This window comes from Colossoma macropomum, unplaced genomic scaffold, assembly GCF_904425465.1.
Source record: "Colossoma macropomum unplaced genomic scaffold, Colossoma_macropomum, whole genome shotgun sequence".
Classification (NCBI taxonomy): Eukaryota; Metazoa; Chordata; class Actinopteri; order Characiformes; family Serrasalmidae; genus Colossoma; species Colossoma macropomum.
This window is the reverse complement of record NW_023495471.1, coordinates 80,193-105,805: the sequence shown is the minus strand read 5'-3', so window position 1 is coordinate 105,805 and position 25,613 is coordinate 80,193. Positions and strand designations below refer to the sequence as shown.

At 38.7% G+C, this 25,613-nt stretch overlaps 2 protein-coding genes across 2 annotated transcripts; one reads left to right on the top strand and one right to left on the bottom strand.

Moving 5' to 3' along the window:
• Positions 1-1,827: 1,827 nt before the first annotated feature.
• LOC118802190 lies at positions 1,828-21,098 on the top strand. Its single transcript, XM_036562676.1, has 3 exons — positions 1,828-1,866; positions 2,091-2,218; positions 19,611-21,098. The coding sequence occupies exons 1-3, from the start codon at positions 1,864-1,866 to the stop codon at positions 20,311-20,313; spliced, it is 834 nt and encodes a 277-aa protein (XP_036418569.1). The 5' UTR covers positions 1,828-1,863; the 3' UTR covers positions 20,314-21,098.
• Positions 6,316-13,730, bottom strand: LOC118802188 (H-2 class I histocompatibility antigen, Q9 alpha chain-like). The gene is made up of 5 exons (XM_036562674.1): positions 13,619-13,730; positions 8,724-8,990; positions 7,814-8,086; positions 7,267-7,560; positions 6,316-6,582 (listed from the first exon to the last, which is right to left on the bottom strand). The coding sequence occupies exons 1-5, from the start codon at positions 13,665-13,667 to the stop codon at positions 6,572-6,574; spliced, it is 894 nt and encodes a 297-aa protein (XP_036418567.1). The 5' UTR covers positions 13,668-13,730; the 3' UTR covers positions 6,316-6,571.
• Positions 21,099-25,613: the final 4,515 nt, after the last annotated feature.

Sequence of the window (25,613 nt, the reverse complement as noted above, 5' to 3'; positions counted from 1 at the left end):
ATGGTATCTGAATGCAGCACAGCAGTTATTAAAGTGAAGAGCAGCTCCAACTGAAACAGGGCCTAGCATGAAGATTCAGTACAGCCTTTATTTTAAAGAATTAATTATATTTAGCCTACTAGAACTTTTCCGTGTCAGGTCCCAAAAGGTTAAGAACTGTCAGAGAACAGTAAACATGACTTTTAACTAAATATGAAATTTGCCATTTCACCAATTTTTAAAATTTCTGCATAATGAAATGAGTCTTTCAGAGTGGTTTGGTGTGAAACGCTCTGTTCTAGAGAAACTTAAGAAACCGAGTCAGAACTGTTCACAGTGGTGGTGATAGGAACCAGACGTCCACCTCTAAAAGCTCCCTCACAGAAAGTTACTACAGTAAATGATTATGAATTCACTGCCTGATGTTTAATACATTGTTTTACAATAGATTTGAGGAGATTTTCGTCCTAAAAAGTGTTTTTAAAACCCATTCATGTTGGAGAGGTTGATGCAGAACATTGAGAGGCAGAACAGTCCAAAAATTGGTTCAGTAATGGTTTTGGATAGTAAATAAAATGTCTATATTTGTGTTGTAGTCATGGCGACCCCTGGTTCCTATCAACACCACTGTAAAGAACCATTTCACACCAAACCATTCTGAATCACTCTATTTACATCTCAAGCACTGAATTATGAAGAAACTTTGAACAATTTTAGGAATTCCCCTTGAAGATGCCCTTGAGTTTTAACCTACAAACGTAAAAGAATCTAGGAAACCGTTTGCCTTGAAAAAGTGTACTGCCCCTGATACAAGAGGGGTACCACCCCAGAGCCAGTGACAAAAGGGGTACCATCCGATTGACAAGAGGGGTACCGCCCCAGTGACAAGAGTGGTACCGTCCCAGAGGCAAGTGGGTACTGCCCCAGAGACAAGAGGGGTACCACTCCAGTGACAAGAGGGGTACTGTCCCAGAGACAAGAGGGGTACCACTCCAGTGACAAGAGGGGTACCATCCCAGAGACAAGAGGGGTACCACCCCAGAGGCAAGTGGGGTACCATGTCAGTGACAAGAGGGGTACCGCCCCAGAGGCAAAAGGGGTATCGTTCCAGTGACAAGCATGTTTCATTTTTGGAAACGATTTCCTAATAAACTGAAGATTATCCTTGAATGGGATCATTTTAAGTTAAAAAAACACAGAAAATCTGACTGTAAAATGAATTTAAAATTAAAAATTTCAAATGTTTTATTTTTTTCTTCTCCACTGAGGGAGGGGTGTTTTATTTACCATTTTCCACAGTAACCATGCAGTTTCTGCCTGTTTTGAGCTCCCTCTATTGAACTACTTATTTCTTCATATCATTGATGGAATATATTTAGATTTATAATTTAAACTTAACATTTAGCATGAGAGTATCCTATAACAAAAATAACATCAGTACATGAAGAGAATGAATGAAAATTTTGGAAAATAAGAGTTAAATACTCAAAACTAACAAGACGGCTAAGGATGCTGGAAAGCTTTTGGGGCAAAAGACTCCTCAGTCTGTAGGACTTATCCAAATGAATTGATCTCAACTAGATTTCAGTAACTAAGGATTGTACAAGAAATAGTACAGGATGATAGATTTAAATGTGTGAGTTTAACAAATGTGTGTGTTAAAAAGAGTGAAGGAAACCAAAAAATGAAGTTAGTGCAGTCGTTCTACTGTACAGTGTAATGACCTCTGATCTGAGACATCACCTCATAGTAAATGGAAATAAGAGTGATTTGCCTGCGTGATGAGTGGCTGGGACGTGATAAATGTGCGGGTCTTCCTCGTCCTCCTGCACATCCCAGCCAAGCTGAGAAGATTCAGGACGTCTGCAAACATCTCAGCCCATTATGGTAAGAAGCTCTTCAGGAAAATCCTTCTGTTCTCTTTGTTTCTGCCTGTTGTTAAACGTTCGCTATGCTTCTTCTGAATTGTTTAAACATAGATCAGGTCTAAAAGCACCATGTTCATCAAGTAGAAGTGATGATCTACAGAAAAAATGCAGCACTCAAGCTACACATTCATGTTTGTCAGGCCTGTCCTACTTCTGTTACTTGACGTTTGAAACTGTGTGCAGGTGTGGACAGGTGTGCTGAGGGCAGTGCTCCTCCTCTCTCTGCTCTCTTCAGGAATCAGGGATGTTGAAGGCCAGAGAACTGTAGACCTGAAGGCACTGGAGCACATAGTCAGTGTGATAAATGTGCAGTAAGTAGTGATTGACTGATCTACAAAACAACAAAGAAGCTTCTATATAAATAAGAATGTTTCTTCCTAACATCATAAATAAGAAAAAATATTTCTATAACAATGAAAGTGTCTGTAAGGTTCAGTGGTCAGAATAGCCAGTGATGAATTTTAAAAAAGCAAAGGTAGTGCCTTAAAAACACCAATTATTATCTAGTTATTATTATAAGAAATTAATGTATGTTATTATATTGTTGTTGTAGTGTTATTATAGTAAAGTGGGGTAATAAAAGAAATGTTTTAAACCTGATTGTAGAGAAACGTTTTATAGTGACCTCCTTCTTATCAGAGTGGAGCCCATGATGAATCAACTAACACTCACTTTAATCCTTCATTGTTTCTGTGCAGTAACGACCCAGCAGTGTCTCAAGTGGTACCTGTAGCTGGATCATCATCTGTACCAGTGTCTGGATCAGGTCGTCTAGGCTTTCAGTATGCTATGGCAGTCAGGATCGCAAAAAATCAGTGTCTACAAGGTTTTAATGAACAGGGTCTTGAACCTCTTAAAACGGAAGTCAGTAATTTCAAGAACACCTTGGGGACGAAAGTGTATGAAGGACAAATTGCTCAGGTCATTGCTGCCAGATCTAAGAATGAAAGACATTCAGAGTACAAGCTGTTAATAGAAAATGAAGGGAAGGCGATAAAACAATTGTTAGAGAGCAAACAGGGAAGAAATGATGAAGATTGTGTGATCTTCTACACATACAACTCCCCCTGTTTGAAAAGGTGCCTAAATGAAGAGGCAGACGAGGAAACAAGAAAGATTCATGATAAACAAACGACAAAAGGAAAAAAATTAACAGGAATTTTCAGGTGTATTTATAATTATCTTAATGAGCTCAACTCCCTCCAAGGGCCGAGGGCTTTCGTTTTCTCTCAGATCTACAGAGAAGACGTGGACAAGGAAGAGCTGTCAGACTGCTTCAAGAAAATAGCAGATCAGATTCCTCTGTATCAGTGTGATAATAACAATAAGTGTAAGCGTTGTGGGCAGGATAATGAATACTGTGCAGGTGCAGGTGCAGATCTGGCTGGATAGGACACTGTTTATCTGATCTCCATTAAACACCACATCCAGCAATGATCAACAGACCTGCTTTGACCTCAACACTATTATCTGCTCAGTTATAGCTTTCTTTAAGCAAACAGGTATTCAGACAATTATCATAAACGTGTCCTAGCTCCATAGTATGTGATGTGTTCTAAATGGGCATCTCCCCAACTCGAGCTCAAGACATTCAACATTACAGCTGTATGTGAAAGTTTGAACACCCCCTGGTTGATTTTCTGGCTGAAAATCTCCACAGAGAACACATTTAAATATTTGTACTTTTCTGCAAATTTTAGTGGACAATTTCTATTCTAACATTTTGGAAAAAAACAAATAACTAACATATAGTATAGAGAAAATTAAAAAAGTTAAAAACTTACTCTCCAAAATTATTTTTTTAATTTTATCTTCAAAATTCTATCAAATTTCCTCCCATAATTACTTACAACCAGTTACAATTCCATGCACATTTACCCTGTTATGCAATAGCTTCAACCTAATCTCCATGTGCTTCATCTGTAGTGTAGGGTTGATTTTACCATGACCACTAATTTCAACATGTTTGCCTGAATTTACTTACAGATGAAAAATCAGCAACTTAAAATTATGATTTTTACACAGATGTTCTTGATTTCACTCAACTTGAGGGCACTGGAGTTCACCAAACTCAAACATCTTAGTTTAAGTCCTCATATTTCTCACATTTTTAGTTCTGTTAGGTAAACAATATAGATTTTTTCTTCCCCACTAGCTGGGACCATCATACAATCCCACTAGGCATTTTTTTCCTCTTGGGCTCCCACTTATGGATGGCTGTGGCATTACTGGGTGTCAAACTCGCAATCTCTAGATAGTGGAGTTAAAGTTTAGATAGTTGCATCACGTGTTACTTTTTTAAGTTGATACAACAAATATGTTTTTTCAGTATATAAATCATTTATGGATGCAGAAACAGGAGAAACAGGGCCTCTCAAGTGGTGCAACCATGTAAGCCACAACATCAGGAGATCATATGTATGAACACCGTAAGTGGGAGCCCAAGAGGAGAAAATACCTGGTGGGACTATGTGATAAAAAGAGTCTCAATTGTTCTTGTTTATCTAACTTTTGACTAAGATGTTTGAGTTGGTGTCCTCAATTTGAGTTAACTCATGAAATGCTGTGTAATACTAAGTTACCTTATCATTTTAAGTTGAGCTCACTAATTATTTACAGTGCAGAAGAGCAGAAACCTGCAGACTCAAAACTCACTAGCACATGAAAATAAATGAAATTAAAACAGCTGATGTTGTGAAACAGTTCAAAAAAATCTATGTATCCCTTATGCTTTGCCAATATGTTACTAATTAAACTCAATAAATACTGCAGCATTGATCACAGTTTTGCGTCTGAGTTCTGTTCCATCTGTATTTTGTGTGGCCAGTGTGGTGTTGTTGAATTCCACATCTTCTACAGGGAACAAACTTAAATATGTCATTTTCCTGCACAATGTCTATTTATTTGCTGAGGTTTAAAACATAAAATGTGTCATAACTTTTGCATAGTCCTCATTTTGTTTTATTTTTTCCCAAATATATTAAATTCAGTAGTTGTGTATTAAAGTGTGTGGAAGTGTGTCTCTGTAAAGGATGTGTTTACTTACAGAATCAACAATACATAGAATTTGACCAGGGGTGCACTAACTTATGCATACAACTGTGTATAAAGCAAATTCCAAAGACATTCCACTCCAACAGCACAGGGTAGACAGACTGAAAAAATATCTTACCAAAGCTGTTATGTAAGTTTACAACACTGGAGCAATCCAGTGAAAAAGTAGTTCTGGTTACTTTCATCTTTCACTGAAGAATTACTGAAAATATTTAATAAAAATGTGATTTGGGTAAATGGTAACTAAATAAATGTCAAGTAAATTGTTTTTTTTCTTGGAATCTGTTCACAATAATTGACCGAGCCCTACAGATGCAGAAGATGGAGAGCAAAAAATTCCTTCACCTATGCATCAAATTAATAACAATGAATTATAAAACAGTCGTTGGGCTAAAAAAGATCTTGTAACAAGAACGTCTGGGCACTGGATACGCATGGCTTGGATGTGGAGACAGTACAGTATGATGTAGCACAACAACACTACTGGAAGCCCATCATTGTCTTATGCTTTAGCCATACTGTCACTTTTATATTCTAGTTACTATTATTTAGCAGCATCTTACTTGTACTCAAACTCTGGAAGTTTTGTAGTAATACTCTAATTTAATTATTAAGTTTTGGTTGGAAACAAAAGGGTCAAAATCTTGAAACACCCAATGGAAATGTATCCAGCTAGGAATGTTATCTAGGTTGACACAGCCAAGCGAGCTCCCATTGGTTAGGACTTCAGGAGCTGGACACGTTAAACTAACTTCCAACATACTTACGAACTGCCAGAGGAATCAACCAATCACGTTTTGATTACAATGAGATCAATTTTGTGAGAACATTGTCACTTTTGGAGGTTCTAGATACGTCACTGTCTAGAAATAAGAGCGGTAGTCTAAGCAGGTTTCAGGTGGTTGTTAGGAATGGAAAACAGTGGCATTTATTGAAGGAGTCACTTTAAAACCGATACAAATATGTTAATGAAGGTTACGATTACAATTAGCTTAGTGCTAACATAGTATTAGAAAAGCCATAGAAGTTGGCAAGATTTACTTTATCATAGTGGTGTTTTCTCACTGATCTTTGCCCTTTTAGGCCCAAACTAAAGGCCCTGTTTTAATAGTCACAGTTCAGCACTGGATATTATATCAATGTGTTCAGATGTTCAGCTTCTTCTCTGTATTGTCTCATCTCCTTCCTGATATTTCTGAGCAGAAAGTGCCCTCTACTGGCCACACTGCACTCTACACAGTCCCAGTTCACAGAGACTTAGTAAGGAAGCTTAAGAGCGAATATGTGTAGCACTAACACTAAACCATCTCTCAAAAACTCAGAATAAATAATTAACATAACTGCATGTTCACAATTCAGGTTAGTATATGGTTTTAATATGAAGGTAGTGCAGTATTAGAATCATGAATGAAATTTTGTAGGAAAAATGATTTATGACATTATGTAAAGTGTTAATTTAAACAGCAGAGAATTTTAAGAGAGTTGAATGTAAGTATGTTAAAGCTTTGATTTGATTGATTATAATACTGAAACGATATTGATAAAAATGACTGAATGATTAAAAAACATCTGAATTGAGTTCTTCATCTTGGTCCTGTTCTTCCTGACATTTAGATTTCTTCTGTAAAGACAAATATAAAAACAACAGTCATTCACAGGTGAAAGATTTACACCTGTTCGAACAGGATCTACACCAGACCTTATTAATAAACTGATAATCCAGTGGAGAGAAGACGATCTTTATTAACATGATCTTTTTAATGTATGATAATTTAATATTGGTGGAACATGAGCAGGCTGGGCAGGCTGCTTAAGCTATGCTGCACCACAGCTACGAGGATTCCTGGGCCGGTTGCTTGAGCAGTGACACACTACATCTACAAGGCTTCGCCCATAAATTGCTTGAACAATGCTACACCACAGGTACAAGGCTTCCCAGGTTGGCTACTTGAGCAATACAGTTCTACAGCTATGAGGCTTCCAAATGGTAGCAACACCTTCACACACAGCTACAAGTCTTCCTGGGCTGGCTACTTGAGCAATGCTACACCACAGCCACAAGGCTTCCTAGGCTGACTACTTCAGCGATGCTACACCACAGCTACAAGGCTTCCTGGGCTGACTGCTTGAGTGATGCTTCACCACAGCTACAAGGCTTCCTGGGCCGACTACTTTAACAATGCTACACTACAGCTACGAGGCTTCTTGGGCTGACTGTTTGAGCGATGCTACACCATTTTAGAGCTAGCGTCTAAACGTCTCTTGACTTTAACACATTTTGTGCTACAGAATCAGTTTTTTCTACCTGACTGGACTCTTTGATCAGCCACCTGTAGCACCATCTCCTTCTCCAGGCTGCTGTGCTCAATGATGCAGATGTAGTTGTGTCTGTTCAGCTCCTCAGGTGAGACAGTCAGAATGATCCTCTTCTGGAAGGTTCCATCCTGGTTGGGTAGCGTCTCTCTGAGCTCCACGTCCTCATGCAGATCCTCTCCATTCTTCTGCCAGGAGATCATCACTGCTTTGGGGAAGAAACCTGTAGCATGACACACCACTGGAGCAGAAGAGTCCTTCTGGAACAGAGACACCTCAGGAGAGACTGGAGAGAGAGAGAGAGCGAGAGAGAGAGATAAAGACAGTTCACCGTGTAATATTTTGACTACTGAATATTTGTGTATTATTGATAAAGCAATAGTTCAGAAAGAAAATCAAATCTACACCATTTTTACATTAACCTAAACATAGGTGACTTCTAAAACTTGAGCTCTACTGCTTAAGTGTCCACTCAGTAAAAGAGCATCTGGAAGAACTCAGAACCCAATCTGACCGACAGCTGTGACCACAGACTTTACCTTTCCTCTCCAGAGTGGATCTGCCATAACCCACATACTTCTGTAACCACTCAATGCAGGTGTTCTCCAGGTAGTTCTTCACCTGAGCAGCCCAGTTTACACTCTCCCACTTGTGTTTGGTAATAACAGCTTTAGCGTTGGCTGCCGGCCAGGTGAGAGTGTTCAGATCCAGACTGATGAAGTCTTCTCCATCATAACCGAACTGCATGTATCCTCTCTTGGTTCCATCATCATCCAGTTCACAGCCGTACATCCACTGGAATGTGTGAAAACCTGCAGAAGCACAAACACTTCATACCGATGCACAATATGAGAAATTAAACCACATTAGACACCATTAGATCAACATACCCTGTAAGAACACACACACTGTAAAAATGAGCCTCTCATCCTGTGAGTGAACATGAAATAGAAGAGAAATTCCAGCAACTGTTAAAAAATTCTGCATCATTAAACGGTTGAAAGGTAAACAGAGTCATTCAGAGTGGTTTGGTGTGAAACGCTCTGTTCTAGAGAAACTTACAGAGTCAGAATTGTTCACAGTGGTGGTGATAGGAACCAGACGTCCACCTCTAAAAGCTCCCTCACAGAAAGTTTTTACATGAAATGGTTATGAACACACTGCCTGATGTGTTAGACAATTAATTGTGGAGGCATACATGCAGGGTTGTTATGAGGCAAAATAGTCCCAAAAGAGAACCTATTATTTTAGATTTTCTATTTTATCATCATCATTCCATATAAACTCAGAAGACTCGTGTAGGTTCTCTGGTGGTTTTGATAGTAAATAAAATGTCTATATTTGTGTTGTAGTCATGGTGCCCCCTGGTTCCTATCACCACCACTGTAACCACCACAGGGACTGGCGCAGTTGCAGGAGTACAATGTAATCAAAGCTCTGAGCGCTCACCGTCAGTGTGGTTGAAGCGCTGCATTAGAGTATCCAGGTTAGCTTTGAAGGTCCCCTGATCACTCAGCAGAGTCTGAGTGTTTCTGTTCCAGTACTCCGGATCATCAGCGTCTATCTTCTTCATCCACTCAGCCTTTGGGATCACTCTCCTGATGTTGCTGTCATAGTAATCACACTGTTCCCTGTCTACCACACCCACTGTGGTGAACTCTGGGAATTGCATTCCTGGAGTTACTGCAGTGTAGATGTAGTGAAGAGAATGGGAGGCTGTCCGGATGAAAAAGCAGTACCTCAATTAGTAAACATCATGTTAATTTATCATGTTAATTCGTTATTGATTGCATATATATATATATATATATATATATATATATATATATATATATATATATATATATATATATTGCATATATATATATACGCTGAGTACATGGAATGGAAGTCTGAATATATGGAATGAAACCTGAAAATATGGAATGAAACTCCATAATGAACCTTGAGAAAATGGAATGAAATCTGACGTCATCAAGGCACTAGCGCCATCTTGTGTTTCGTATATGTGAGACTCCGTACGGACGCCGGCAGTGCGACGCTATGACTGAGTCAGCACGAAATGTAGTTGCAGTAATCCTGAATAGTGAAGGGATAATTAACACCCTGGTGAAAATAATACCGGTAACCGTATTTAATACTGTGAACTTTATTCATTGTTTCACTGTGGAAGAATGCAGTGAACCTCACAGGCCAGACTATTATCAGGCAAACGGTAATGTGGAAAGAAACATGCCTTCCACCAGAGCACCCCACAACGACCCTACCTAAAATCTTCACCCGTTCACTTGAAAGGCCCCAAGGCTATGGTGTGGGTTAGGACTAGCTATGTAGTTGGATGCTACGTTAGATGCCCCCCGGGACGCGATCGCTTGTAATGGGGATAGCCCTCGACATCCACCCCCTCGGGATGCGATCGCTTGTAACGAGGATAGCCCCCCCTTGACATCATGGTTAAAGTGGAACCCCAACACCATACCCCATCCCTACAACCCCTCTTTACTCATTACTGCACTCTAGGCTGTTTGTGGGCTGCTCCTGTGAGGTGAAAGGCTTGTTTCTTTCTAGTGTTATTTTGGGCAGTACATCCGTTCACCAGGGTGTTAATTATCCCCTCACTCTTCAGGATCACTGCTCCTAGATTTCACATATCACACATTGAAAAATCAAGACGGCACAAGTTCTTCGATGACATCCGATTTCATTCCATATATTCAGACTTTCATTCCATATATTCAGACTTTCATTCCATATTCTCATCAATGTTCACTGTATATATATATCGATGTTCATGAAATGTTTCTTGTTTGGCTTGCCATAATATACATACATACATACATATATGCTATATGGACAAAATTATTGAGTTCAGGTGTTTCAGCCACACCCATTGCTAACAGGTGGATAAAATTAAGCACATAGCCTTGCAATCTCCATAGACAAACACTGGCAGTAGTTTGTTAACTGTAAGTGCTATTATTCTGAAATGGAAGCATCTTGGAGCAACAACAGCTCAACCACGAAGCTGTAGACCACGCAAACTCACAGCATGGGGGTGGTGAGTGCTGAAGCTCACAGTGTCTATCATCTGTTGAATTACTCACTAAAGAGTTCCAAACTGCCTCTGGAAGCAACATCAGCAAAGAACTGCACATTAGGAGCTTCACAAAATGGGTTTACATGGCTGAGCAGCTGCACACAAGCCTAAGATCAAAATGCACAATGCCGAATGTCGGGGGGAGGGGTGTAAAGCATGCCGCCACTGATGAATCACGCTTCTCTATCTGTCAGTCTAATGGACGAGTCTGGGTTTGGCGAATGCCAGGAGAATGTTACCTGCCACTGCACCAGCTGTAAAGTTTGGTGGAGGAGGGATGATGCTATGGGGTTGTTGTTCAGGGGCTGATCTAGAACCCTTAGTTCCAGTTTAGGGAAATCTTAATGCTTAAGCAGAACAAGACGATTGTTTCCAACTTTGGGGAAGAACCTTTTCTGTTCCTGCATGACTGAGTCCCAGTGCACAGAGCAAGGCCCATAAAGGCATGACTGGGTGAGTTTGGTGTGGAAAAACGTGACTGGCCCTCACAAATGCTCTTCTGGATGAATGGACAATAATTCCCACAGTCACTCTCCAAAATCTTGTGGAAAGCTTCCCAGAAGAGTGGAAGCTGTTATAGCTGCAAAGGGGGGACCAACTTCATATTAATGCTTATGGATTTAGAACAGGCTTCATAAAGCTCCTGTCAGTGTAATGTGTAGGTGACCCAATATGGTTTGTCCATATAATGTATTATTCATGTGTTTTGCATTCAGCAGCAGACATGGTAAAATGCCATCATTAGGCTTATAATTTCACACCTACCAAAAACAGACATGCAAACTTATAAGCAGTGAAAAATGTGACAAGTTCAGAAACCAACCCCTTGTACAGGTTTCTGAGGCTTGGAACATTTAGCTTAGAAACTTTTAGTTATTTTCAAATGTAAATGAAGCATTATTATGCATTCATATAGAGAAACAGGTAGTTGCTGTAGAACAGATGGGACCATTTCTGGTGCTGGAGATCCAGAGGTCAGATCCAACATCGCTGTGTCTATTTTTCGTCTATTAATTGGAGTGGTGTTATATAAGGGCTGGAGCTAAACTCTACAGGCTGATAGACCTCAACGACTATGGCAATTCAAGTCATGTCAAAAACTATATTGCTTTTCAGATATTTTGAAATTTTTGTGGAGACTTATTGCTTACCATACCAACGCCAGTGTGTACAAAATTTGGCATCATTGTCACTTATGTTCTATCTGCTGAAAGGCCTGTGCTGGTGCCATAAGTTGTAAAATGCTTGGACCCCTATGATCGCCACTTGAAATGTAATTTGCAGGTGATCTCTTAGCTCTCATAGAGAGTACAGTCCACAGAAATCATTGTGTTCTACATCAATTTCAGACAAAAACAAAGTGGTACCTGACTGTCTTGGTTGCGAACAATAATAATTTAGTCGTACTAGCCTTTTAACACCCACCATTCTAAGACTACAGAAGAATGATATCATATTTGTGCAAATGAAACCAACTGCTCAATAAACTTCTGTTGCACAGAAGAGGCTTCATTTAGCAGTACCATTAAAGCACTGATTTCCAGTGACTTTAGCTAAGGTAATATTATCCAGCAGCTCCTGAAACTCTTTCAATCCACTCAGTTCATATGAGGGGCATATTTAACACTCATATCCAGGAATTTCACTGAAGGGCGACAAGTTTGTCAATAATGTGACTATGACTTCAATAAAGCGTGTTGGTGGACAGGGCTGTAAAAAGTCCAGAGAAACGGTACTGAAGTGAAAGTTTGAGTGTTGAACTCTTTCTCAGTTAAAAGCAGAAGTATGGAGCTAAAAATATACTTGAGTGAAAGCCAAAAAGTATCAGCATGTAAACATACTCAAGAATACAGAATATGAAGACTTTTTAATAAATGGATTCAATTCAATTAATTACACGCAAGCCAAGCTAACGTCAGCTAATGAAACATTTTTTCACTGTTTTTTTACACATCTACATGCTTAGTTGGAGTTTTTTGAGGGACCTTTCAAATATGACTTAAACTACATTCATGTGCGAACGACAGGCTTGTTGTGCATTGGACAAGGTTGACGAACGCACCAGCGCCCCCTACTGTGAGCTCTACCTTCATGGGGTGTTGGATTGTTTTAGAAATTTCATTCTCAGCTTGTTCCTCCCAAAAAAGTGTATGGTCTCTCCCATATTTAGCTAAAAATTCCTCATGGTTGTCTTCAGATGCTCATCCTACGAGATTACGTCTGGCCACTTGAGACTAGCAGAGTCTGAGTTACAGCCACCATTAAACTGATGGAAAAATCTTCCAGGTGAATCTAGTCCCTGTCGGATCACTGTGAAAATTCTCAGATGAGTTTGCTGTGGGAAGACAAGAAGGTGACCAAAAGCATGTTCTACTTGGACATGTGTAACAACATGAAAAATACAGCTAAACCTGGCAATCAACGAATGTGTTCAACCAAAAGTTTAAACAAAAAAATCACCAAACAGTGCAGGAATCCAAAGTTCCCCAATCGTGCTTTAGGTTGTTGACCCTCAGCACTTGCTTGTAGCTCACTGTTTTCTAGTTCTGCTCTTGTATGAGCCACTGCCCTGCACATTTGAATGTTCCCCTGCTCTAAAAGACCTGATTCACATCATCAGCTTCATGAGGGTAACATCGGGCAGGAACAGCGCTCACACATGCAGTAAGAAACAGTTAGCTAGCCTGTCACTGAACTTGAACAGAGAGGAACATCTCCAACCTTTACCTTCAGATGCTTAGATAAATAAAGTTGAAATTACACGAACTTTCACTGAGAACCTCCAGATTCCAAGAATATATCTTAAGTTCTTTAGTGTAATCCCAGATTTTAGTTCAGGGGTGCCCAAACGTTTGGTCTTGGTGGTCAAAGTGCAATGTGCGTGGTGGGCTGCGGGCTAAAAAGACCAAACAGTGTACAAATAAAGAAGGTTGGTTGGTATCATAGTTAATTTTTTAAAAATAAGAATGTGAGTTATATATAGAGGTGGGTAATTCAGGTCCAAAGATGCCTTTGATGTGTAAATGATTATTTCAGGCTTGACAGGGTGACTCACAGCAGAATACATTCACCATATTTTAGCCTGTTTTTATTCTCCTCACTCAAATCAAGCTGCTGGATTAAAACATTCTCGGAAAACAGCAAGTTAACAACTGCAGCACTGAACTTTTATGGCTTCTAAGACAATCTTTAACCTGTAAACCTTTAGATTTACATATACATTATGTTGTAAGTAATATGAACTCACCTGCTGATGCCAGATTAATGGTAAGTGCAAGAAAAAGGAGAGACGTCATGATTTGGTTCCTGCGCTGTGTATCTTAATGCAGACTTCAACTGAGAAAGAGAAAGCAGAACTGTCCAGCTCTTCACCCCACGAACAACAGAAGAAGGATATCCTTGAATTCTTTGATATCCAACCACACATGATGAATGTCACTTCCTTTTACCTATGGCCGTAACTTTGTTTACAAAGTTCTGGTGGCAAGGACGAGGACCAAGTCAAAAAAAGAAAATAAAAAAAAAATCAGTTCTCAAAACAAAGCTTCTTCATGTCTTTAATTGACTAGCAATGCATCCAAAATTTCAGAAAGAAGACAAAAAAAGTCTTCAACATGTACCACAAGACACATACATCATACCTCTGCAGCCTAATAACACTGACAGGAGCCTATACAGTCATGCAAAAGTGAAAATAAGTGGACACATTTTCATTATTTACTGTTTATTTTCTGAATTGACCATGTTGGGGGAAAAATGAAACACAAAATGTGTGTAAAAAGTATGTTTTATGTGTTTTTTTTATCCAATATGTTAAATTCAATTACTGTGTATTAAAATGTGTTCTCTGTAGAGGGTATGTTAAATTATTCACACCTAGAAAATCAACAAGACACAGAATTTGACCACACTCAAAAAAATTATTTATGGCCATCACAAACATTAAGCCAATATTTTTTCAAAAAAACATAAAAATATACTTTACTTTTTTATATTCATTAGAAGCAACCCAATTAGGATAAATCCAAAACTGATTTAATTGAACCGTATAAGACCTGTTAGATTTTTCCACTAAATCTTATTAGGATGCAGTATGCATGTGCTATAGTAACAGGAAACGCATCATCAACTGGAAATTGCTTCAGCTGGCATGGTGGACATGAAATGGCTCTTTTTATTTTTTACAATCTCCTGCCATCCTGCAATGAAATAGTGATGCGCATTAACTTAATTTGTGTTTTTAATGTTTTTGATCATATATTAATGTTTCATTTGGCTTATTTTGAGAGATACTCTAGACAACACCAGCAAACTAGCTAGCTAGCATCCTTGCTAGGTCTGCTGTCATGTTACCGGGTACAAAAGGTAGATTAAATAAACAATGGCAGTGATTTATTGTGAAGCAGTATATAAAGATTAATTCCATTAATATTCAAATCAACAGTTCATGGTTTTTGTAACTGTAGGTGACCTCGACATGTTAGCATGGCATGAAGTGACTGATAGCGTTAGCTAGCTAACTTGCATGATAGTCAGCATGAGAGCTGCACCTCAATAGGAATGTTGTGCACATAAACATTTGCTTTAATTAGTAGTTCAGTTGCGAGTGAATAGAAATTCTAAAGAAGGGAATTTGATCAAATTGTCATTTAAACCATTTACACAGTCTAAGTCATTGTGCTGTGAATACAGAAAGTACTATTAACTCTTTAGAAATACATAAATGTTATGTAAAAGAATTGCATAAATCCTACTTTTAATATAGACGTTATTTAATTCATTCAGGTTTATTGAACATGATGGAGAAACTTGGAAAATACCATTTTTACATTGGATTTATGTTTTTTAATTGAATAGAAAATTGACATGTAATTAAAATACATATGTTTAACTTTTGGGCTTAAATATGTTTTTGAGTGCAGGGGGCACCCAAACATTTGCATATGATTACCTATTCATGTGTAACTTTATCCCTGTATATAGATAAAACAGTATTTTTCATAAATATATATTTTGTTCTCTCCATTTTGTTGGTTCTATTTGTTGCTTGCTTACACAAACCCGTTTGAATACATTATCTCTATTTAATGTGTAAATATCTCACATGATGTAATGAAAATGAAGCAGAAGGAACGCCACCTCAACACTGCAGGGAGAGAAAGATCAGTATTATTTAATAACATACCTTGTATCATGTTGTATTTAAACTCTGCAAGTATTGTAGTAATAAAAGTGTATTGTAGTAGTAAAAATGTCAAAATCCTGAATGTTTCTAAATATTTCTGAACCTTTACTTTAAGCTGCTTGTCTGAAGATAAACTCACTTTTTCAATTCATATTAGTTACTTGAATAATTTGTAGCAGTTACTGAATAATTCATGGTAGATACTGAATAATTTATAGTCGATACTGAATACTTCATAGCAGTTACTGAATAATTCATATTAGATACTGAATAATAGTAGATACTGAATAATTCATAGTAGTTACTCAATAATTCATAGTAGTTACTGAATAATTCATAGTAGATACTGAATAATTCATAGTAGTTATTGAACAACTCATAATAGATACTGAATTATTCACAGTAGATACCAGGGGCACTGGGGTGGAAGGGAGTTTTGGTAATGTGGCACTCTGGGTTTGGGGTGTGGGAGTGGGGTTCTTTTGCCATGTGTGTTCTTTCTGCTGGTTTTAAAGAGCACTACCCACAGCAGAATCACGGCTATGTCAGATATGCAGCACTGTATGTAAGCATTTCCAGTTTGAGCTACACAGTTCTGTTAAAGGCCGAGACTGAGTGAGAAGAGAATTAAGGATTTGGGAAATTGTGTTCACTGAGTGTATTCTGTATTCAAACAAAGAAAAATGTTCTTGCTTTGATCTAAACTGTTGTGCAAACCATGTGAGGACTTTCGAAGAAGAAAACTGAGTAGTAAAAATGTTTGTTAGCAGTCATTTAAAATAAATACACAGAAATCAAGCTGGACCATAACTTTAATAATGGCTTCTGATCTGAAACGTCATCCTGCAGTAAATGGAAATGAAAGTGAAAGGAACTGCCTGCTGGACGCTATATATACGGGGTCTCCCCCCCCCCTGCACATTCCAGCCAAACTGAGAAGATTCAGCACGTCTGCGAACATCTCGGCCCATCATGGTAAGAAGCTCTTTAGGGAAATCTCCCAGTTTCTGCTTGTTTTAAACGTTCTCAGTGCTTCTTCTGGATTCTTCAAACACAGATTAGGTGTTAAATCACCATGTTCATCGAGCAGAAGAAGTGATGATCTACAGAAATGAACTACGCGTTTGTGTTTATTGGCCTTTTCCACTTCTGTACTGGGTGGGGTTGTAACGGCTGCTTCTGGGAAAACACGAACATATTGTGCTTTTTGTTTATTGTAGTCCGTTTTTGGAAACAGTTCTTTCTAAGATGCGCATCAGACACCCTGGTGAACACGTCCAGCACCGCCACACACAGTATGATACTGGAAAACGGAGCTCTGCTACGATAAATGACGGACTGTTGGAGGCGCTGCGCGACCAGGCCTCGGGACCTCGGGACTGCGTGACGCCGCTGGCCGGGAGAGGAGGCGTCGCAAACGGTGTGGCAGAAAGTGGAAACGCGGTAAACGCTCGGGGGTTCGAGCTAAGCTCATTGCTAACCCTGGCCGCCCGTCTGTACCATCTGTTCTCCTCTCCAACGTCCGCTCTCTGGACAATAAACTGGACCGCCTCAGACCACAGCGTGAACCCCGGACCGCTGCGTTTTCCTGTTGTACTGAAACGTGGCAGTCCAGCTTAGCGGGGCTCACAGCTCACAGCGCCGGCAGGGCGGCAGCGCTGCCCGGGAAGACGCGCGGCGGCGGTGGCTCGTGTGTTTACAACGAAGAATGGTGCAGAAATGCGGTAGAAATATTATTTCAGAAGAGATTTATTTCAGACGAGACTGAAGACGTTGGCGAACCGGGTGACTGTAAAGATGTGGCACTGAAACTTTCACTTTCGTTTAGCTTCCAGCTGCGCCTGCGTCTGCCTGTGTCTCAGCAACCACGTTTGCGCGTGCGCATCGGCGACACAGCGCGAAGAACGGCATGGAACGGGCAGTTCTGTCCAGTCACTGTCCTGTCTCACGTGCACAACTCAGAACATGTACAAATTACAGGAAATAATTTCTTTTCATTTTATGGGATGAAGTTGACTGTTGTGAATTTCCAAGCGAATGGCCGTGACACACTGACACACCGACACACTGACACACCGACACACCGACACTCTGACACACTGACACTGCATTTCAGACAGCAAGGAAAAGTCTTGAGTAAATGATAATGAGTAAACAAAAGAAAGTATTTTAAGATGTTTTCTGCTCTTTTCTGGAGCGCAAATCGAGTAGCCGCTCCCACCTCTGTCATTTCTACGTACGTATCTCATGCAAATTGGTCATAAACATTACTGGCATTACCTCATCTCCCCATCGAATGTATGTATATATATATATATATATATATATATATATATATAGTAAAGTGAATTTTAAACACGTTATTTCTGCCTCGTATGAGTTTGAAACAGTAAAACTGGCTAAAATCAATAGATGTTAGCTATAGAAAACACTAACCATTTTACAACCTCCTTTAATGTACTTTTGATACTTAAGTACAAAAGCAAATAAGTACCTTTGTACTTTTACTTAAGATTACTAGAAGAGTACTTTTAGTCAAGTAGTGTGTTACACCTACTTTTACTGAAGTACTGTACTTTTGTTCACTGTTTTTGTGTACTCGTTACATGTCTAATTATTTATTGTATTGCCTATTATGTGTACAAGCATCTCTTTCTGCCCTAAAATGAAAATCTCATTGAATAAATAAAGGATTTTGGACTTTCATCTCATTTTTTTTTTCCAAGAGCAAGTGTGTCCAGGGAATGTGGGTTTAATGTATATAGAAATATAAATGGGGATTTCTAAACAAATCATTGTGATTGATTTACTGAACCTTTTCATTACACATTAACAAATGTCTTGTTGCCAAAGGTGCATATGCACATAATGTATAGTCTATAATGAAATTAGGCATATATGAAATGTTATAAAGTGCTCATAAATCCAGAGTGAATAGTCTAAAGTGACTTCTGCTCCTTGTAACTCTGCATCATTACTTACATTACTGCTTCTCCCTGATGGCTTAAATCACCAAATATGTACACAAAATAAACAATAGGTACTACTGTGTTCTCAGGCGACCATTACACGCCATTACACGACCACTGTGATTTTTATTTCTTCCTTCCAATATATTTCAAGATATGGGTCTCATTTGATATCAGTGAACAACTAACATTACATAAAAACAGTTACTATACATAGCTAACACATTCAGTCACAGTTCAGGTGGATACTATACGACTTATAATACTTCAAAAATCAATTTCTTTCATTCAAAAACTGAACATCCTTAATATGGATTCAAGAAAAAAAACAGACAATGCTTGCTTTGTAGGTGTTCATATAGCACCACTGATATTGATCGCTGCTTAGCTTTCTGATTGATTGATTATGGATATAACTCTTACATTGCCTGCCTTAGTTTTTGACCCCTGCCTGCTGTGACTGTGAGTACTGGACCGCCCCAAATAAAGCCACTTTGTTACAGGGAGGCACAATATTTAAGTGATCTATCAATAATCTATCGTTATGTCATCTAAACATAATTAGTCAGATTAATATAGAAATTCTCTGAATTAGGTAACAGTTACATATTTTAACAGGTAATCAATAATGACATGCTTTTTTTAAAGTAGCCCTGCTTCTGTTGTTTATGAGTGTTTGAAACTGTGTGCAGGTGTGGACAGGTGTGCTGAGGGCAGCGCTCCTCCTCTCTCTGCTCTCTTCAGGAATCAGGGACGTTGAAGGCCAGAGAACTGTAGACCTGAAGGCACTGGAGCACATAGTCAGTGTGATAAATCTGCAGTAAGTAGTGATTGTCTGATCTACAAACAACAGAGAAGCTTCTACATAAATAAGAACGTTATTTCCAAATGTCATAAACAAGAAAAACATTTCTATAAAAATGAAAGTATCTGTGAGGTTTGGTGGTCTGAATAGCCAGTGTTATAAAAAAGTTTTATGTTCATGTTTAATTTAAGAAAAAATGGAAAAGCATGAAAATGTATAATTTCTGGATTTTTTTCATGGTCACCAACACTCACTTTAATCTGTCATTATATCTGTGCAGTAACAATAAAAACCCATCGACATCTGCACCAGCATCTGGATCAGCATCTGCGCCGGATGATGTTCAGTATGCTATGGCAATCAGGATTGCAAAGGATGGTTGTCTAAAAGAAACTGATAGTGCGAACTTTGTATCTCTTAAAGAAGAAGTCAGTCAATTCAAGAACCAACTGGAGAAAAAAGGGGTGTATTATGAAAGAAATACAATCATTGCTGCAAGACCTAGTGAAAGGCCTGATAGGCATTCAGAGTACACACTGTTGATAGAAGACGAGGGGAAGGCCATTAAAAACTTGCTAAAGGATGAAAAGGGAAGAAAAGATGATTGTGTAATCTTTTACACCTACAACTCCCCCTGTTTAGACACGTGCCTAGATGAAGAGAAAGATAAAGCCAAACAAATTCTGTATGATAAACAACAAAAAAAACAAAAACAAAACCAAAACCAAAACCAAAACCAAGGCAGCCAATCATTAATTCTGAAGTGCATTTATAATCATCTCGGTGTTCTTAACTCCCTCCAAGGGCCAAGGGCCTTTGTTTTCACACAGATCTACAGAAACGACAAAAATAAGGATATAAACCTTCTGAGAACAGCTTTCAAGGAGATAACAAAAACAATTCCTCTGTATCAGTGTGATAACAATAATAAGTGTCGGCCTTGTGAGGAGAATAATGCATTCTGTGTCCCTGACAAGCTTTGAACTTTAGGTTTGACTTTGCCTGGGTAGACCAGTTCTTATCTGATCTCTATCAAACGCCAAATCCAGAGATGCTGAACAGACCTGCTTTAACCCCAATTTACCTGCTCAATTCGCACTGTTAGCATTGTAGCTTTTTCAAGCCAAAAGGTAGGATTCACTGATTCAGTCGATGACATTGTAATTGTGCCCTGGCTCCATACTGTATGTGACAGGTTTCCTAAATGAGTGACTCTCTGACTCCAGCTCAAAGACGTTTTACAGTACAGTCATACGCAAAAGTTTGAACACCCCCTGGTCAAATTACAGGTTGTGTTGATTTTCTGGGTGAAAATATGTGAACATCTACAGTGCTCCTCTACAGAGTACACATGTAAACTGTTGCAAATTTTAGTTTCTATGCATGGGAAAAAATTAAAACATAAAATATAATATGAACCATAACTTTTGCTTAGGCCACATTTTGTGTTTGAGTAAATGTTGACTGGCTGAATTCAGCACAAGATCTTCAATTATCACCGAGTTTGCACTAATCAGGTGAAGTTCGGGGAAACATGCTGTTGTGGCATTCGACCATACCACCAATGCAGCAGATAGAGATTAGGTTGAAAAACTCTCTTTAACACATACAGCACATAAAAATAAATGAAATGTAAAACAGTTGACTTTCACATCATATAAAAGCTATGTTATCTCTGCTTGCTCTGTATTAGTAATCTATATCAGGAGTTCATGCTTTGCCAATATGTTACTCTTTAAATTCAATAAATACTGCAGCATTGATCACAGTTTATGCCTGAGTTTTTCTGTTCCATCTATATTGTGCTGTATTTGCTGTAAAATCCATAAGCCAGTGTGCAGTCACTGAATTCCATGAATAAAAGTTGGAAATATGTGGCTGCAGCTGCATGCAAAAGTTTGTATGCCCCCATCAAATTATTTTTGTTGATTTTCTAAGTAAATACAAGTTAAATATGAATTTTCAGCAAAATATTGATTTGCTGACTTTAATAAAATGGGAAATAACATAAAATATGCTATAACTTTTGCATAGTTTATGTTAAATTCTGCCAATAGAGTCATTGTGTATTAAAAGTACAGGAAAAGCAGAAGTGTTGTTTATGCAGAAGTAATTGTTAATGTAATTGATATGTTTCAAATTTCATATACATAATCAACATAATTGATATCTTTATTTTATGGGGCTAAACGTGAGAACATCTGGGGACAGCCATGAGAAATTCTGGGGTAAATGTTAAGTAGGAATGAACCTTGGCTGTGTCCTGTTTCGTTCACTAGTTCTGTATGTAGTGTATCAGTACATAGTGAATACGATTTCAGGCACTGGCCAGGTCCCTGGAGGTCAAACACTGATGGATGTCTGAGAGGTCTGTCGAGCTCTCCTGCTACCCGCTTCAGACCAGTTGCCCACGCCCCAGTCACTGCCACTTGCCCAGCTACCGCCACCTGCCTTGGACTGGCTACCCACCCTACACTGAAGTGGACTCCTAACTATTACTACTACTACTACTATTAATATTAGTAGAATAATAATTTTGTAGGTAGTTTGACCAGAGGAGGATGGGTCCCCCCTTGTGAGCCTTGGTTCCTCCCAAGGTTTCTTCCTCAGCTCTGAGGGAGTTTTTCCTCGCCACTGTTGCCCCTGGCTTGCTCACCTGGAGGATTTACATTTCATGTTAAAACTTTGTCTTTAATGGATTTCTGTGAAGCTGCTTTGTGAGAACATCAGTTGTAAAAAGCACTATACAAATAAATTTGACTTGACTTGATTTAAAGAATCACTTGCATGATTCTATGGTAGGTTAAATAATTCTTCAGATTAATGCAGAATGTGATGTATTTTGAAAATGGTTCTATGTAGCACCAAAAGAGGTTCTTCTGTTGAAACAAGCTTGACATCATAACAATAGAAGAACCCATTTGGTGCTATATAAAACCATTTTCAAAATACAACACATTCCGTATCAATCTGAAGAATCACTTCACCTACCAAAGAACCACTTAGTTGTGTAAATGATTCTTTGAGTCACATTCTCCATCAGTCTGAAAAATAATTTTCTCCATGGAAAGAACCATTTAATCATGGAAATGGTTCACTGAGTGTTCATGGTTCTATGTAGAACCACTGTCTTTAGTCAAGAAGCGCTGAAGTACCATCTTTTTTTTAATGGTGTAGTGAGATGCTGCATTTTCTTTCCTCCTCCAAGCTGGGCTGTGCTCCCATCATCCAACCAGATTTTTGTGTTTTCTATAATATCTAGGTAGATAAGGCCGAGCGAGCTCTCCCATTGGTTAGGACTTTAGGAGCTGAACTGAAGGCCTTACACACTAGATTAACACAAGAATCGAACAGTAGAATCAACCAATCACGCTTTGATTTACAATAGGATCCATTTAACGACTGTAAATACGAGCCGTAGTCTAAGCAGTTTTTGGCTAGTTGCTAGGAATAGAAGCTTCTAGGCTTCAGATAAAACATATGGAATTACTTTTATAAGCTTCAAGTGTCTGTTTAACCTAGAACAGCTACACTATTTAGCTTTGTGCTAACATACCATTAGAAATGTAATTGGGATGCTAACAGAAATTGGCATTTTAACAGAGAGGTGGTTTTTATTTCTCATTTTCTCACTGATTTTTGACCTGTATGGCCCGAACCAAAGGCCCAGCTCTCTGTTTAGTCTGAGCTCCTTTATCTGTTTTCTGGCGCCCTCTATTGGCCTCGCTGTACTGTACACAGTCGCAGTAGTTACTAAATGAAAACTTCTGTGTTTTTCCTTTTTTCCAATTTGCTGAGTTTTTTAAATGTGTATGTCTGCATTCCAGTGAAGCACAATGTTTCTTCCATAGGCTTCCACAGACCATTGAATGAGACTTCAATGGAATGCTTTTAGTGTCTGTAATCCCACTAAACGGACGCAGTTATGCTGTTATTATTTGATATTACAATAATAATAATAATAATAATAATAATAATACTAATAATAATAATAACATCCACTTTAGTTATTTTACTGTTGTACTTGTATGTCCCATTAAAGCCTGTGGTAGATAATCTTTGTCCTTTACAGTAGACAGTAGAATCAGGTGTACATTCAGAAATGCTTTATTATAAACCCAACACTGCAATACTGAACACTATAAAGATAAAATAGCAATCATCTGATCTGAGTTCTTCATCTTGGTCCTGTTCTTCTCTACTTCATTTCTGTGAAGACAAATATGAAGACAGTGATTCACTGGTGAAAGATGTCCTGCCATTCATACAGTCTCAGCTCTAAAACTGACCTGTAGACTCATAATCCACTGGAGAGAAGATGACCTTGGTAAACACAGACTCGTCTGAAGGTTCTGGAGGAGAGAGAGGGAGGCGGGGTTAGGAACTCTGTGCTGATACCAATCATAACGTGTAATGCTGCTAAACTGAAATGACCAAAATTAAACATGATATTCTGAATAAATGACCATTCTACTGAATTAGTTCAAACTGCAGGCCCTGAGTAAAAACTATAAAAAAACAATGAACCTTATCCAGAACTTTATACAATTAAGAAACCATTTTGGTGTTTTAATAAAAATATTATGATTGTTTGCCCAGCTTTTCAAAGCTGTGCTGGTCATGTACTGGCTAGTGTTTTTGAGTTCTGCTCAAAATGAACTAAAATTGTCCTTACTGAAACATGTGGGAGAGTTTGGTGTGTTATGTTTGTTTTGGTAGTGACAAAATGGTAAACTTTAATATAAAAACATAAACATAACTAAGGTATAGAGTCACACAAAGCAAAATTATTGAAGTCTAAAGTTGGTTAAAAGTCCCAAATATGTTTTCTACTCTGACTTCAGATTTGGTATAATAAGAGTCAGTATTAGGAGAGGGTGGGAGTGAGCTGTTTAGGCCAAACTGTGACCAATTGTAGACCAGTTAACCAAAATGTGATGTAAAAACAAATGTAGAAATGACTTTCTGGGGAAAAAAAGCTAATGTAACTAAATAACTGTCAATAAAAACGATGACAGATTCTGCTGAACCTCTCATTTAACTGACCAAACTAAAAATGAACTTTTTCCATACAGTACACTGGTTGATTTTCAGTTTCAGGAGTAAATCAGATGCATTCTTTTGGCGTGTTTGTACGGAACTGGTGTATGAGCCTAAACGTGCAGATTATAGGTCATGTGCAAAGAAGAGCACAAAACGTGGGAGGATCACTCAGACAATGGGCGGAGCTACTGGACGTGCAGCTGATTACAAATTCCACCCAATTTACTAAATTTTGAGTCGCGTGCCCTAGCCAGATTTACATGGATTTTTATTTTTTAAACCAGATGTAAATTATCAGTAGTGTCTCAGAGGCGAGGTGTTGGGGGAGTTTCTTTAATTGTGGCTACACACAGCGGCTAGATGGAAACACACACTTAGAACACAAACTGAAAGAACAGTTGGTTACTTTTTTACTTGGGGTTCCATGACAGTAGCACTGTAATTGTTGACCCCTTTAAATCTCAGGCTTATTACATACTAAGGCTTATTATTCAGTAAGTACAGGGATTTTAATGCAAGCTGGCTGAGCTATTCTTAGGTTATAGAAGTGAGTAATAAAACTTTGGGCCTGTCGGCGGTCTCTGGCCTTTTGGGGGGGGTACTCAGCTGTGCTAGCTATCTATGTTTTTGATATGTACTAGATTCATGAGACTCTTTGTGCCTCACATTTAACACCAACTTTCAATGTCAGCCTGTTTTGGAGGCCCCCAGTCCAGCCCTGATTTTAGTTATTTGATTTACATTGAAAAAGTTCAAATATTTTAAGACAGTTTGGAATTAAACCATTTTATGTGATTATATCAACAATAATATCTGATGGGTTGGTTTCCATTCCACTGGAGGAATGGCCACATGAGACCTGCTGACAGGTCAGTGTAGAAAGGTGTTATCTGAGCAGCCCCTAACATCACTGTCTCCTTATCACTAAACTCTTCTCTTTTGCCCTGAATGTCTTTATGTCTGATTTCGGTGTTCATTTTCAGCCCTGCACCTCACCAGCGCATGGTCAGCCGTCCTCTGTGCAGCCTGCCCTCAAACTGCAGCCGCACGTATGTCTGACCTCTGTGTGTCTCCATAGAGACTCGTGTGCAGCTTCCTTTTCCTTACCGGACTCCTTCATCATCTTCCACAGTGAAAAGAGGAGAAGAACAGCCAGGACTGCACTGATGACGACACCAAACAAGCCTCCATGTGAGCCTCTGTCTGAAACACCAGTGAGGTAGATCTGTCAGTCTCCTTC

Coding starts and splice junctions, on each gene's coding strand:
- LOC118802190 (XM_036562676.1), top strand. Junction 2,219..19,610: donor GTCAGTGTGATAAATGTGCA/GTAAGTAGTGAT, acceptor ATATCTGTGCAG/TAACAATAAAAACCCATCGA.
- LOC118802188 (XM_036562674.1), bottom strand. CDS start 13,667: ATGACGTCTCTCCTTTTTCTTGCACTTACCATTAATCTGGCATCAGCA. Junction 8,991..13,618: donor CATTAATCTGGCATCAGCAG/GTGAGTTCATAT, acceptor TCATCCGGACAG/CCTCCCATTCTCTTCACTAC. Junction 7,561..7,813: donor ATCCACTCTGGAGAGGAAAG/GTAAAGTCTGTG, acceptor CTCTCTCTCCAG/TCTCTCCTGAGGTGTCTCTG.